General features: G+C 41.0%; 1 protein-coding gene across 1 annotated transcript; it reads right to left on the bottom strand.

Moving 5' to 3' along the window:
• Positions 1 to 953: 953 nt before the first annotated feature.
• On the bottom strand, positions 954 to 14,341 carry CRABP1 (cellular retinoic acid binding protein 1). The gene is made up of 4 exons (XM_074549509.1): positions 14,092 to 14,341; positions 13,473 to 13,651; positions 10,599 to 10,712; positions 954 to 1,282 (listed from the first exon to the last, which is right to left on the bottom strand). The coding sequence occupies exons 1-4, from the start codon at positions 14,312 to 14,314 to the stop codon at positions 1,232 to 1,234; spliced, it is 567 nt and encodes a 188-aa protein (XP_074405610.1). The 5' UTR covers positions 14,315 to 14,341; the 3' UTR covers positions 954 to 1,231.
• Between the last annotated feature and the right edge of the window lie 206 nt (positions 14,342 to 14,547).

Raw genomic sequence — 14,547 nt, 5'->3', positions numbered from 1 at the left:
GAATCCAGTGAACAGGACATATATTCTGCTAACATTGAACCTCTTAAAAATCTTATATTACTGTGCGACGTGGAGCAGAAAAATTACTCTTGCAAAGATAAAAGCTGGTTAGATAATACTGGACATTGCAGTGAAATAAGTGCTCCTAGTCTCAATCTCCAGATATTTCCAAGGCTGAAGAACTGAAGATTATCTGGTTCATTAGTGGAATGTCTGCTCAGTTTGAATCTAATACTTGATAGTGCTGTGGCCAGAACTCTGAGCCAGAATAAATACATTAAATGTGGGGGGTTTTTAATTCTTGAACTATGGCCCTGGTTTGTGAAATACTTAGTTGCTCGAAGAATTAAAGGTTGAATCACCAGAAGTGAGAGTTGCAACATGGAGGGGGAGTGAAGCCATTGGAAATTCTCTTTGTCACAGGAGAGAAGGTAGGAGAAAAGCAGCATTCCTCAGCTTTAATTTTATATGGCCAAAAAAATCTGTCAGATTCTTCTGGCACTCTGATCAGGCCTGAGATGCTTGGGTGTGATGACAATGAGTATTAGTCATGATCACGGTGTTATTTGTCCTGTAGCAGGAAAGGGGAGAGATCTCACCTTGTCTTGTCTGGTTCAGCTTAACCCCAGTCCCAGCAATCACAGCACACATGAATTATTCCTCAAAAGGGAGGAAGAGAGGACATGAGAGAGAGAGGAGGAAGAAGGAGAGAGGACAGAAAGAAGGAAAGAAGCAGAGCTCTGGGTTCAAGAGAGCAGCCTGCAGCTCTTTGAAAGGCCTTGCCATCCACTTGCTCTCCATCCCTTGGTGTTGCCCTAGGAGGTGTTCCCTGACTGCACAGGACCTGCCACCAGCACAGGAACTCCACACTGACTTCAGCAGAGGGTAAAAAGTGCATCAGTCCTACCCAAAGCACTCCTGTGTTTTCAATTAAAAACACCCCCAACCAGCTGTGAGTTATGCCCAATACGTTTAATAACCAAGGAAACCATAGCAAGTGACAACTACAAAATACAAAGCAGACATGAAAATTGATGGCATAAAAGTGGAGAGGAATAGTGTCTCAAATGAAAACTGAAAGCAAAATACACTTAACAGAGGATCTGGGTTCAGATCTAGCACACACGGTCACATACAACACTGCCTTAGTAACAGCACACACAGATACTCGTTGTACTGGGGGTTTTCACAGTTCTCCACTTCATCCCAGATGACAAGTAAATTGATGCTTTTATTCTCTTACATAAATTCTTGTGCACACAACATCATCAGCACCAAAGGTCTGGAAAAGAAATAAAAATCAATCAAAAGAGATTGAACCAGCAAATATTTAACACCATTTCAAAGTGTTATTTTTACTAAAGTAACTAGTTCTACAGCAGAAATACTTTTTCATATGTCTTTTGACAGATGAGACTAAAGAAAGAAATCATTTTGAAACAGGAATGCAATGTAAATGACCTGTTTTTCAAGGCAGGGTGGATTTTGTCAGAATCATAAATGATGCATTAATTCTCTTTTTCTGTAGTTTCTTGGCATGAATTGATAAATAAACATGAGAAAATAAAGTGAATTCGGAATGTACTGTTGTTATATTTAGAAACAGTTGCGGCACTTTGAACTAGAAATGCTGAGGGTGGAATTCAGATGGCATGTTCCAGAGGTATTCTTTGATATTTGCAGATATAAATCCAAGGAGGCAAATGAAGTCAGTGGAGGAAAGATGAAGGCCAGGAGAATGCACACCTGTAAACACAGCGCTGCTGCAAGCAGCTGACAGCCCCTCCTGGGATACCAAACCTCTCTTCCAGGCTGGAGTGTGGGCAGTGTCAATGACAACCTTCCTTCAGACACCGTGCCCTTGCCCAGTGAGTTTGTTAGCCATGAGAAGGATCTGGAATGCCCTACACATTATCAGAACATGTAGGCAGGACAGTGACTGTGGGGCTGTCTGAGAAAGCCACCTGAATCCCAAAGTGTTTGTATGTAATTTCAGGTCTGGCAGGTTAAAATTTGAGCAATGAAAGCATGTGGGAGACAATAGGGGCAAGAGTGAGGAAACAGAGACTGCAAAAAGCTTCTTCACATTCAGCTATGCAGCCAGAAGGTTTTGAGCTCAGCACTAACAAGGTCTGAGTTGGGATGTCTGGCTGTGGTCACTGCCAAGGTCTCACTGAAAAGCATGCATTAAGAACTACCCCAGTGCATTATGAAAATTCAACTGGGCTATTTGTCTTAATGCTTTTCACACCTGTTCTGGCCAATAATTTGAAAAGACTTGGCTTTAAAACTGACTCTGGCTTATACTTTGTTCACTTTGTTGGGGACACAAGTCTGTAACTATTTTGGAGATACAGACTTTGTTTTTATGCATATCAATATCATATCAGTGCTTAATATATATTTTTAGATTTTACATTAATACACCTGAAAATAAACATTAAAAGATATGGGTAGTTCTCTAATGTTCACAACACCAGCTGCAAATACCCTTATTATGGCTTCCTTCAACATTTCCAAATTATCCACAAAGGCAAAATTATTTCGGCAGGAGTTTTGCCAGAGAGAGGAAGTAAGAGCCAAGACCATCCAGAGCTCGAGGTTTTCTGTGGAGACTGCAAGATCCCTGCAATAGTGATTGTCTTTCACACTCAGGCACTGCAAAGCACAGGGAGCCTTGGGTCCCCTGCTGCTACTTCAACACAAATCATAAACAGTAGTAAAACAATTCCTGTGTAGTGTTCTCCCAGAGCTGGCACAGCCCCAGTGTGAGAGCTGGAGCTGCACAGCCATGCAGCCACGCCTGAGGTGGGGATGGATGTCACATCAGTCAATTTAATGAGAAAGGCTGCAGCCAAAACTCATCTAAACTCCCTGACAAATTTATGTCTGCTCTTCCAGGCAAGTTAAGGGAGAAACTCCTTCCCCTAAAGCTAAGCAACAGCAGTTATTCCCAGAACAGCTCAGCAGTTCTGTTGAGAAGGAGCACTGCAGGGAAGGGTAGATGGAAATAGATGTGATTCATACTGCAAGGGAGCCACTGTAGATCTGAGCTTCTGAAATTGCAGTGCCCAGTTCTCAGATTGTGCTCCTGGGCAGAGCTTGCTCCTAAGACATCAGTGCAGTCTGACTGGCAGCTTCCTTGGGAGATTTACAGGACGGAGTGTGTAAATAAAGACTAAAATTTGTGGAGGAAGAAAAAAGACATAAGACTTTCTGGAAAAGCTCAGTAGTGTGGGTGAGTAGCAGCACCACAGAGAGTCACAGCTCAGCATGTTTGTGACACAGGACACAGGCTCCTCACTTTGTATTCCAGCATCCAGCTCCAGCTAGACTTCTGGACTTCCAAAAGTTTCAGGCAAAGGACGACATTCAAATTACTGTGGACAAAAATGAAGTGCAGAAAATACAGACATTTTCAGGGAATCCAAATTTTAAAAATCAGTTGCTACACACAAGGACTCCACTCTCCATTCTCAGAGTCTGTAAAACCACTATAATTTAACACAACAATGTCTTTAAATCTGGATTGCAAAGAGATAGAAATCATGCAAAGCACATTTACAGCATCACTGTGAACTTCTTAAACAACCAAGACATCCTTTCCTTGAAGATCCAGCTTAGGTTATGTGGCCTCTGACCTGTTTCAGGAATAAACTGCATTTTTTAGCACTTGGATTTCATACTTTATACACATTCAGATGATTAACAATGCAATTGAAGCACATAAAGGGCTTTATTATCACGGTAATGTACAGGTTTCAATGTGGACTTTCACAAAAGGTGTTTTGCTGTCTTATCATGACTCACTATCATTTGTTCACAAAACTCCACTCAGTGTTACTAAAGCAAGCAAGGAGGAATATGTTCAAACTTGCTGCATTCTTTTTCTTGTGGTAACTCACAGAAATGTCTAATGTACAGCTGGGCCCAAGGTCAGGGGAGGATCCAAATCCAAAGGGTGCTATTCCTCTGTTCTTCACATTTAAATCCTTGTATTCAATGGTAGGATAAAGCAGTTTAGTGGTTTTAATTCTAGACTCAAAAGAAGTGATAGTTCCTGTCCCAATAGGCAGACTTTAAAGATTTCCATGACCCAAAGCAGCAGAACTTCCAAATGAAAAGAGAATGAGCAATCCTGGCTATTTGGTGTTGTAGTTTCATCAGAGCAACTGAAAAAAGTGCAATGGTACCAAATTGTAATTCAGCTGTAACAGGAAGATGCAGGATTTTCAAACACCACCTTCTCATCAGCTTGGAAAGGTCCCACTTATCTCATAAAATGCTACAAGGCAAGGCTTCTATCTAAATCTAAAATAGGATTTTAAATGTGCAACGACTGCAAATTACAGAATTGTTTTCTTCACTTAGCTTGTCATAATCTGTAGCTAAGAGTCCAAAAGCACACTGCAAACAAAGCCCAGCACAGGGGATAATCCAATAAATTGACCTCTCTCAGTTCACTCAAAATCTGATGACCACTGACATCATGAGAGATTAAAAGAGAATTACAGGGCAGTAATATATTTCTGTAGGAGCAAATCTCCTTTTTGAAGGCCTTCTTTATAAATATTTACTGAGGAGGCTTTGTGATAAGTGGAGACACAGTATAAGGAAGAGTGTCATTGAAACAATCACCTGGGAAAGATCACTTCTGCCAGTGTATGCAAAAATCCCTTCATCTGCTCATGACTGATCAAAATGCAGAGGCAACTTACAAAAGGAAGACAGAATCCATCAGCAAACTGATGGAGAAAATAAAGTATTACTTAAATGAGTCCTCAGAAAAAGGCTTTGTCCATGTGCGCACTTCCATGTTATCTAGAATAAAGATATAAATTTTCACAACAAAGGCATGTTGCCTATTTCCATTCTCCTCCTGACTCCCACAAAATTTTAAGAAAGAGGCTGATCCTTACATAGTCACTGAATGTGCAGCCCCCGCTTTCAAACTTGTCTATTAATAGCAAATCACCCAATTCAAAACCTCATGTTCCTCAGGATATCAATTGACAGCACCATGAAAAATTAGGCAATTTCTCAAGGGGCCTAAATGTCAGTATTTGTGTTTGAGCACTGCTATATTATACAGTTTCTTCAAAGTTATGCAGCAAATGAAGGACACAGATCTGAGACAATGATATCTCCCAGGTAGAGATGAAAGCCAGGGCACAGAGAACATCTGAGCTACAAGTGATGTTACAAAAGGCTGCATTCAGGATCTGGTGCAGCCAAAATGCAAAGGGCTTTGCCTTCTTTTTTTGTTTGGGATGTGATCCAGACAAGGCTGCAGTAATGAGCAGGGGCTATAGATCCTAAGCCCCCTTGTAAATCTGCTCACGGCAAAGAGTAAATTAAAGCATTAGGCCCATGCAACACACATGCATGCATTATTACAGGTTTCTGAACTTCTGTCCAGGCTGCTCTAATGGGAACAGCAGCAACCTCCTCATTCTGAGCTTGATATGGCTAGACCCTTCTTTTGAGAATTAGTTTTATATAAGATCACTCTCCAAAAGTTATAGAAAAGTTAAACACTTAGGTAGTTTGACACAGTTTGATACAAGGCTTAGGCAAATCACACATTTCAGCATTCCGCTGCAAAATCTCGTTCCAAATCTGCATTGACCCTTCTCACATACTACATTTAATTTCAGAAGTCAGCAAAATAATTTAAAAAATGTTCACTCGCTCATCTAGACCCCACAGTTCACTAGTTTTAATCAGGATTTTTCTGAGGAGGGAATGTAGACTAGAAACCATGCTTGAACCCCCACCAATGTTCTGATCTTTGACCCTTGCTACAATTGATTCTGAGAACCCCTGTGTGATAGGTGAACTGTGTAAAATGTGCTCAGAGGCTGTTTTTAAAGCCCCTCTTCAGCAATCATCCACTTTAAAACGTTTGTGTGTTACAAATTAAACTTAAATTGATAGAGGCATGAGCAGCTGTGAAAGCAGCAATGCACCTAAGGTTTGAATATAAATGCATCTCATTTGAATAGTTGATATTTGTAAGCAGTATCCTTCAACTTTGCAAAGAGCAGATCTTTTGTTCTGCTGACTTACATAAGTGATTGATAGCTCATTAATGTCCCTGACAAAAACACACAGCCACAACAAAAACATTGTGAGCATAATAAAGGGAAGAAAAGGCACTTAATTCCAGGTCATAATTTTCAAACAAATAAAAGAAATATATATTTTTTGTGTTATATTCCGATCTTGATTGCTCAAATGCTAATCCAAGTGTAGTTTATGAATGCAGAGTTGTAAATACAGATATCCTGACTCCGTGTATGCATTACAATCCTAAAGTACAATACAATATAAAGATGCAGTCAAGACAAATAAATGTGAACTTCAGTGGGGAATTGCCCTTTCCATCCTCCCTTGCTTGCACATTCCATGTAATTTTTATCTACATTGTTCAGTAATTTTAAAAGTGCAGCGCTGAAATCCCAGCTAGTGCATCAGATGAGATTAGAATAAACAGCTCTGATAAAAGATGTTGCAATATTCTAGTTTTAGATCAATGTTCTGGTTTTCAGACCATCTTTTTTTAATGCAGAACTTGATCTTCCCCTTCCTTGGCTGAAAGAATTCTTCTTCTAACAGGACTTCAGGCCTACACCTGTCATTGTATGAGGCAAATATTATTTATCTACTAATAAGAGCAGTTTTATTCTCCATGCTGCAAGGAGCTAAGGAAAACTGAAGGCAACTGAAGGTAAAGAAAACCTTTGCTAACTAAATAGTGTGTTCTCAGCATCTGTGTACCAGAGGACATGATGTGACTTCCAAGACCATCATTTTACTCCAAGGAAATATCTTTGAAGAACAAGGAATTCTTCTGCCAGGATGCAAGAAAGATTGATAACTATAGAGTAATATGGTTTCTATTGTAGCTCTGTGGTAGTCATGGCAATTAAACACTGATTATTTTTTTATTATTATTATATGGGCTAATAAATGCATTTTATTTAATAATGCTGTGTTGGAGACAAAAATATAGTCTTACACTAGGAAAATACTATAATCAAATGGATCCCCTAAGCAATGCAGCATTTCAGATCAAAGTTATGTGGCAAAGATCCAACATTTATGGAGCCAATACTAACACAGTAAAATTAATTTCTTACCCCCTGCCTGTCACCCCAAGCCTTTCTTCAATTCATGCTTAAGTCTAACACAGTTTACATTCTTTCTTGCAACTTGTTTCAAACTGGGTATGACTTTTCTTGATTTCTTCTGCAACTGCATCTAATAGTGAATAAGGAGTCTCAAGACTTCTTGAATGAATTTTTTGGATGCAGAAACAGAAGCAGAGCCTTACTGAAGCACATCACAAAGGAACAGATAACATTTCTTAGGTAAGCAGGGAGATTTGAGAAGTGTGAAGATGGGAATTGTTAAATATTTGAAGCAATATGGACAGCAAAAGTGAATGAGAATTAATCTCAGGTCCTAAAGATCCCTAAGAAAGCTGTGGGGGTGGGAGAAGAAAGAAATCAATTTAAGTTTCATCTGTAACACAAATATTTTAAAGTGGTTGATGACTGACAAAGGGCTTTAAAAGAAGAATACAGAGATCCCTTCTTCTCATGGCAATCTTGGTTTTGAAGTAAGATGTAAGTGGGGGTTTGCAGACTCAGATCCAAGGAAATTCGCCAAGCATAAAATAAAATAATCTAATGTCGAATCTTTGTTCACTGGAGTGATGAAAACCCCAAACATTGTGGATGGGCATGAGATCAACAGAGTCTTTTCACTAAGGGCACTTATTCCTACCTTGTTCCCTTTTACAGCTGCTGAACACACCTCAGCCAATCCCTTCAAATAGTTGAGCTTCTAAAGCCCAATTCTCTGAAGGAATGTTCTGGGGCTTTAAAATGAGGAACCACAGATAAGAAAATGTAGCTTCTCCTCTTCTGTCTCTCTCCAACCAGTAGAACCTTTTGTTGCCTCCCATAAGATTTAATTTTCAGATTTTTTTTTCCTTTTTTTTTTTTTTTTTCCAGAAGGGCCATTTCAGGTTCTGCAAAGGACCAGAGGTCTCACACCACCATTACTCTCAAAACCACCTCATTACTGAGTTTTCAGCTGTCAGATCTTGAATGTTAACCCACATATTTAAAAGATCTGTACATTCAGTCCCATCAAATGCCACGAGGGCTTGAAAATGCTTGTCCTGAGGATGAATTATTGTCATAATATTTTATAAAGCAAAAGAGGTCACTATGCTCAAAGAGGCAGGAGAAACTGTATATCACATTGAATAGTAAAAGTGAAGAGAGAATGATCCGGATCACTTGGAAACAAATACCAAATTTTCATAATGGCCACAGTAAAATCACATATTACAACCAATGAATGTAATTCCAGCTTGCCTGAGACAGGAAGGGGATCAGTCTGGGGAAATGGAAACCAGAAAAGAGTTAACAAAGCCCTTGCAAATAAATCAGGATCATTTTAGATAGGAGTAGGGAGAGGAAATCACTGTAACATCAGGTGTTAGATTGCTAGCAAAACAGTACATGCCATTTGGGTTTTCTTAGTTTAGGAAGGAAATTTGTAAATTGACAGGCTTAAAAAGCACTCAAATAATGATTCAATGAAAGCTTTCTTTACATTGAAAGACTCAAGGTCTTCCAGTGGTTTAGCTTCACAATCACAAAGTTCTTCTAAGAGGTGGCTTGATTGGTGGTGTTAAGAGAAGTATTTGCAATAACAAATTCTAGGCATATTATTTAGGTTCTTTTATACACAATATGTAATGACTGGAAGTTGAATCTACACATACACAGATGAAAAGAAATATGTATATTCTAATGGCAAGGAAATTAATCAGGAAACCAACTTATTGAAAGTTCTGAGTTCCTATAAAAGGAAATATTTCCATAAGAAGCAAGTTGTTCTAATTTGTCTCCTAATTGGAAAAATAATTAATTCACAAAAGTTCAACAGACTGTATTAAACAAGAAAAAAGGTTAGTTGGCTTTAAATCTTTGAATCCCTCTAGTTTCTCATCCAGGTTCATTGTTCCTCCCCAGCAGGGTAAGTTCACATTGCTGCTAGCAGGAGGCAATTGTATTATGAGCGGCTTTCTTGCTTTGCTCGGAGCAGTGCACTTTATTTAACAGCTGCCTCCTCAGCTTGTTGCTTAAATAGTAAACTACAGAAAAGTATTGTTAGAAAGCTGGAAAAGTTATAGGAATAACTTTTAGTTAGAGAATATATTTTGTCCGCTGCATTTCATCTAAAGATGCAAAGAAGAGATCAAAGTACTTTGCCTCCTGAAGTTTTGTGATAATATAAAGCATTCCAGTGGTTGAGTCAAAAGAAATTATGCAGCATTGGAGTATTCATTCATTAGAAACCAGTGTGACTTCACTAACAGCACACGTCCTCATGTGGGTGAACAGTTCCAAGATGTCTGAAATAATATTAACACCTTAGAAGCTTTTTGTTTATGCTTGGTTAGGTTTGGGTCCTGTTTTTGTTTCAGATACAATCTTAAAAACAGAACTCCATCTGCTTTGAGAAACACTTGGGAGGCTGTTTGTTTTTTAAAGTGCAGAGGTTTAGTTAGTGTGATAGCTAGAAATAAAACCTCCCTGCTTTGATGTTTTCTTACCCACCACTCCAGGAGCCTGTCTTCCATGTCCAAACTGATGAGGCATAACAGTCTAATCAACTATTTATCCAGAATTCACTAGTTAGAACATGTGCAATAAAATGATTCTGAACTCGAGCTGAACTGTGCTGCCATGTCTTTACTCAGATGCAGATACTGGTAAATTAATCTGGAGTGACTACTGAGGAAAGGTGCAGCAAAGAGAACTCTAACAGAAGTTAGAGAATTAATTAAATTAACAAAGCACAATCTGAATAAACAAACTGTGTGTGACTGAGGGTGTGCATGGTCAGGCGGTTGCAGAGGTGCTGCTCAGGTGCCCACGGTCACCCTGCTGCCAGGTGGAAGCTTACACACCACTGGGGGGACAACAAATGTGCAAATCTCTGTATTTCCAAGAAACTCATGAAGGCAATTCTCAATCTGACTTGGAGGTGATCAGGGAAGTGGAGAAGGTGGCAGAGATATGGGAGGAAATGACATGTTTTTCATGAACAGGAGGGGTTAGAGCATACTAACAACATGCATATCTTTCTTGCTATATGCCATGTGACCATGCATAAGAAGTATTATGCACATGCCTAAAAAGAAGATTCTCCAGAAATGAGGTCAAATGCCTTGATCTCACTTTCACCAGAGAAAATCTGCAATAAATCAAGCAAATTCTTTGATGATGTTGTGAATTTACAGAGCAGAGGTGGCCATCTTGTGATCATTCTACCAGTACTAGTATGGTGAAAGTTTTAACAATCAAATGCAAGTCAGAACATGCATATATATCCATTTGCTTTTAAAAAAATAGAAAAGAAAGGGAAAAAAGCAATCTATTAATTCTAGAGGATTATAAAAATGGTAGTCTTCCAGATGGATTTAGGTAAAGAAAAATAATAACTCATACTATGTGGTAACAAAAAAAACCTGATAATATGGTGCATGTATTGAGGGAATTCAAGGTTCTTACCAAAATCAGTTCATCATTAGCTAATTCTCTAGTCCAGTATGTTTTGGGACCTTCTCCTTCAATAAGAGTTTGTTTGCAGTACATCTTGTTTTCATTCTCCCAAGTGGCCAAACTCTGCAGGCAAGAAAACCATTAGGAAATACATTAATTATATTCCCCAGCAGCATGAGACAGAAACAACAATGAGCAGTAGTGACAATAATCGCTCCACTAAAGGAGCAACACATAGATAGTCAAAGGCAGAGGAAAAAAAGTAAAGTGGAAAGTGGTGAAATAAAAATTAAGGCGTGATGGGGCATTTTGGAAAGAAGAATATATTAGTAATTTATTAGTATATAGAATAGTCTAGAATACTACAGAATACTATATATACTATAGAATACTATATATACTATATATACTTTATTAGTAAAGTAATTGCAAATGTCTTTTCAGTGTGAAGACACTCAGTTTCCATCAAATGCTTGATGTTGGAAAGTGTAATTTAGGAACATGCAAATGTAGCGTCTACATTCCCAATCATCTTTGTAAAAATGATTTGATCTGACATGTTATTTATCACTACAGAGTCCCCTAAGAGTAAAAGCATAAACAATTGTATATATCAAGTTGTAGTCATAAATAATGCAGTATTTGTCACTTACAATATTTCCTGCTCTATGGCACTGTGCCAAGTTAACTGTTTATTAAACATATTGAGCTAACAAACTAGAATAAATCACAGCTCAATTTTAAAAAATGTCAGAATTCAAGTGTTTGTGACATTACTTTTTTAAGGTTGTGAGTCTGAGGATTGAAATACCCTTGGGCATTTTTCAAAGCATTTGAATAACAACTATGAAACCACTGAAAAATAAAAGACCCCAAAACGACATGATTTTGTTAAACTTTCACAAACAGGCAAGCCCTGACTGTTGCTTTTCACACGGGCACTGAACTATTACTCCACAGTGCAATGGAACAGCTGTGCAGAAGGATGCCCTGTAATGAATGTTCAAGTAATCACTTTATAACTACACAGGGGAGACATTTATTAGTCTGTGATTACATACATGTACATATACACGTGTGTGTATGTATGCCTAAATTCAAGTTAACACTTTACAGACTTTCCAAAGGAAAAACCCTTTACTTTGATTAAAAATTAGCTGTTTACTTTTTAAATATTTTTCAAAACAATAGATTTTATAAACCAACAAGCCATCTCAAATGGCAGTTATAGAAGCTGTGCCTTGAAGTACAAGCATATATGATGCCGTCTTTGTCTGCACAAACAATGGATCAAGTTAGTTGGCAGTACAAAACCCTCCACCCCATAAAGTATATCAAAATCTATCACCAGTCAGCAGTTTTGCCAGATACTGCAAACTACATTCTGGAGTATAATTTTATTATCTGTCAATTTCTGCTCTGTGGCCACATCTTGGTTATATACACACAGCAGTACAACTTATTGCTGAGAGCAGACTATAAATAATTTCACAACACATGGAAAAAATTTACTTCTTCACAAAACCCATTTCTTTCAGGTTTTTCCAACTTTCAGAGCTTACAGCCTAATTGTTGTTTTTCCATCTTCAGCAATAAATCCTTCTCTACATTTATTGTATATGCATTATGTATGAAGACACTTTTGTTGAACAAGATAAATTAACAAAGCCTGCAACATTTCCTGGACAAACTGTTAAATATATGATAACTCATCCTAGAGAGCAAGTGGATGTTCTAAATATTCACTGATTCCCAGAATCTGCTTCTTGTTTCATAAGTTTCTGTTGACACCAATTGCACTGAAGGCAGTAAGTTCTGAATTTTTAGTGATAAAGATGGTCTCAAAAGCTGACCCAAGAATTAAGAGAGATCATATTTTGGACAGTAGATTATTTTACCAACACTGGATACTTTTAAAACTGGATCCTCATTTGAGGCTACCTTCTGATAATCTTCATTTGTACTTCTTTTATAAGAGTTTTATGTACACTTATACATACTCCTTTATAATTATGAGAGTAAACTTTCTGAAGAAAGCATAACTAACCCATGCCTTCAATAATGGTTTTCAAAGGGCAGCTATGGCCACAGCCCAACTCCCCAAATCTCAGATCCCACATATCTACACCAGCAAGAACCTGGTGTCAGATGCTGCTGACTTCAATCCCCCTCCACAGCCACAGAAGTGGTTACAGAGGTAGAGGAGCAGGGTCCCACACACAGAATCAAACCCAAAAAATTCCAGGGAATGCGTCTAATGCACTTCTGCTCAGGGAGATGGTGTAACTGGGTCTGGTGTAACACCTGCTGAAAGCCTGTCTTACACTGTTAAAGAGCTATCTATCAGTAAACTGGACATATGCACTTATCAAGAGTGTGAAAGAGGATTTCAGCCCCAACCAACAGTCTGTGGTCCTGCTTGAGAACTCATCTGATTCAATCTAAGACAAAAGCAATGTCAGATTTGTGCACTAAATCCTGACTCTTGAGGTCTCTCTTGCTCCACCATTTCCCATGTTTGTGTCAGGGACAGAAGCTGGGGAGAGATTTCACTGCAGCTGAGGTCTTCAGGGGAGAGGAAAGCAAAAACAGAACTAAACCCTGCCAAGCTGGAAACCAGATACCTGAACTCTGCTTTCAGGACCTTTCATGTCCTGCTGCCTTGAGATTTCAGTTTTATCCCAAAAGAGGGACAAGGGAAGTGGTGACCATCAAGAAACTCCAAGAATGCTTCAAGAAGAGGGTGGAGGGCAGCAATGCCACTGTCTGGGGAGATGTGTTTGTCCCATCTAAAGAGCTGCAGATGTGTTTGTCCCATCTAAAAAGAACTTGGTAACACGCACACCCCCCACACATATGCACATGCCCCAGCTCTCCTCCTACCCTGCACTTCCGTCCATCCACCGTCTCCTCCTCAAAGCTCTCCCCGATTTTGAAGTTGATCTCAGTGGTGCGGACAGTAGTGGAAGTTTTGATGTAGAACTGGTCCCCGTCCTGGCGGATCTCCACATGGGGTTTGGAGGCGGCTGCCACCGCCACTTTCCTGAGCATGGCATTGACACCTGGGCGAAGCGGGGAGGAAACAGCTTGAAGTGGCCAGCGGTGCCCTGGGCTGACCTCGCCCAGCACCACACAGACCAGGGAGCGGGGCGAGAGCCGGGGCACCGCGCGTAGCCCCCGGCACAGCAGCGGCGCTCGGGCAGGCTCCGCACGGCCGGCGGCACACGCGGGCTCCGGCAGCGATCCCCGCGGCGGAACGCCGGGCCAGCGGCAGCCCGGCTCCTCGGGCAGCACCGCCGGTGAGGCGGGGACCGTGCCGTGCCGTGCCTCGACCGCCCCTTCCCGGGTCGGGCTCTGAGGCACGCTCCGCACCGGCGGGAGCCTCTCCTGCCGGCGGCCGAGGCGCGGAGCTCTCCCGGAGACACCGGGCACCGGAGCGCGGCCGCGGCTGCCGCCCCGCGTCCCCTCCCGCGGGACACAGCCCGGCTCCCCCGCCACTCACCCAGCGCCTTGAGCAGCTCGTCGAAATTCTCGCTGCTCTTCATCTTCCAAGTGCCGGCGAAGTTGGGCATGGCGGGTCGGGCGCTGCGGAGGGCGGCGGGGACGCGGCGCTGCTGCTCGCTCTCCGGCTCAGGCACCTTGTGAGTGGGGCGGACCGCGGCGGCAGCGGCAGGGAGAGCCGGGCACACCCACCCGGCCCCCCACCCCTTCCCTCGGGCCAGCATCACACCGCCAGACAGCCGGCCCCCTCCCAGTCATGGCCATCCATCCATCCATCCATCCATCCATCCATCCATCCATCCATCCATCCATCCATCCATCCATCCATCCATCCATCCATCCTCGCCTGCCGCCTGCCTCGCAGGCTCCACAGCTGCCCCTCCTGGGGCTGCCCAAGAACGAGAGCCCGATGGCCACTTGTGCGACAAATGAGGCGGGCAGCGAGGACCTGATGAAA

The sequence above is a fragment of the Zonotrichia albicollis genome, chromosome 11, assembly GCF_047830755.1.
Source record: "Zonotrichia albicollis isolate bZonAlb1 chromosome 11, bZonAlb1.hap1, whole genome shotgun sequence".
Classification (NCBI taxonomy): Eukaryota; Metazoa; Chordata; class Aves; order Passeriformes; family Passerellidae; genus Zonotrichia; species Zonotrichia albicollis.
This window is presented reverse-complemented; position numbering and strand designations above follow the sequence as displayed.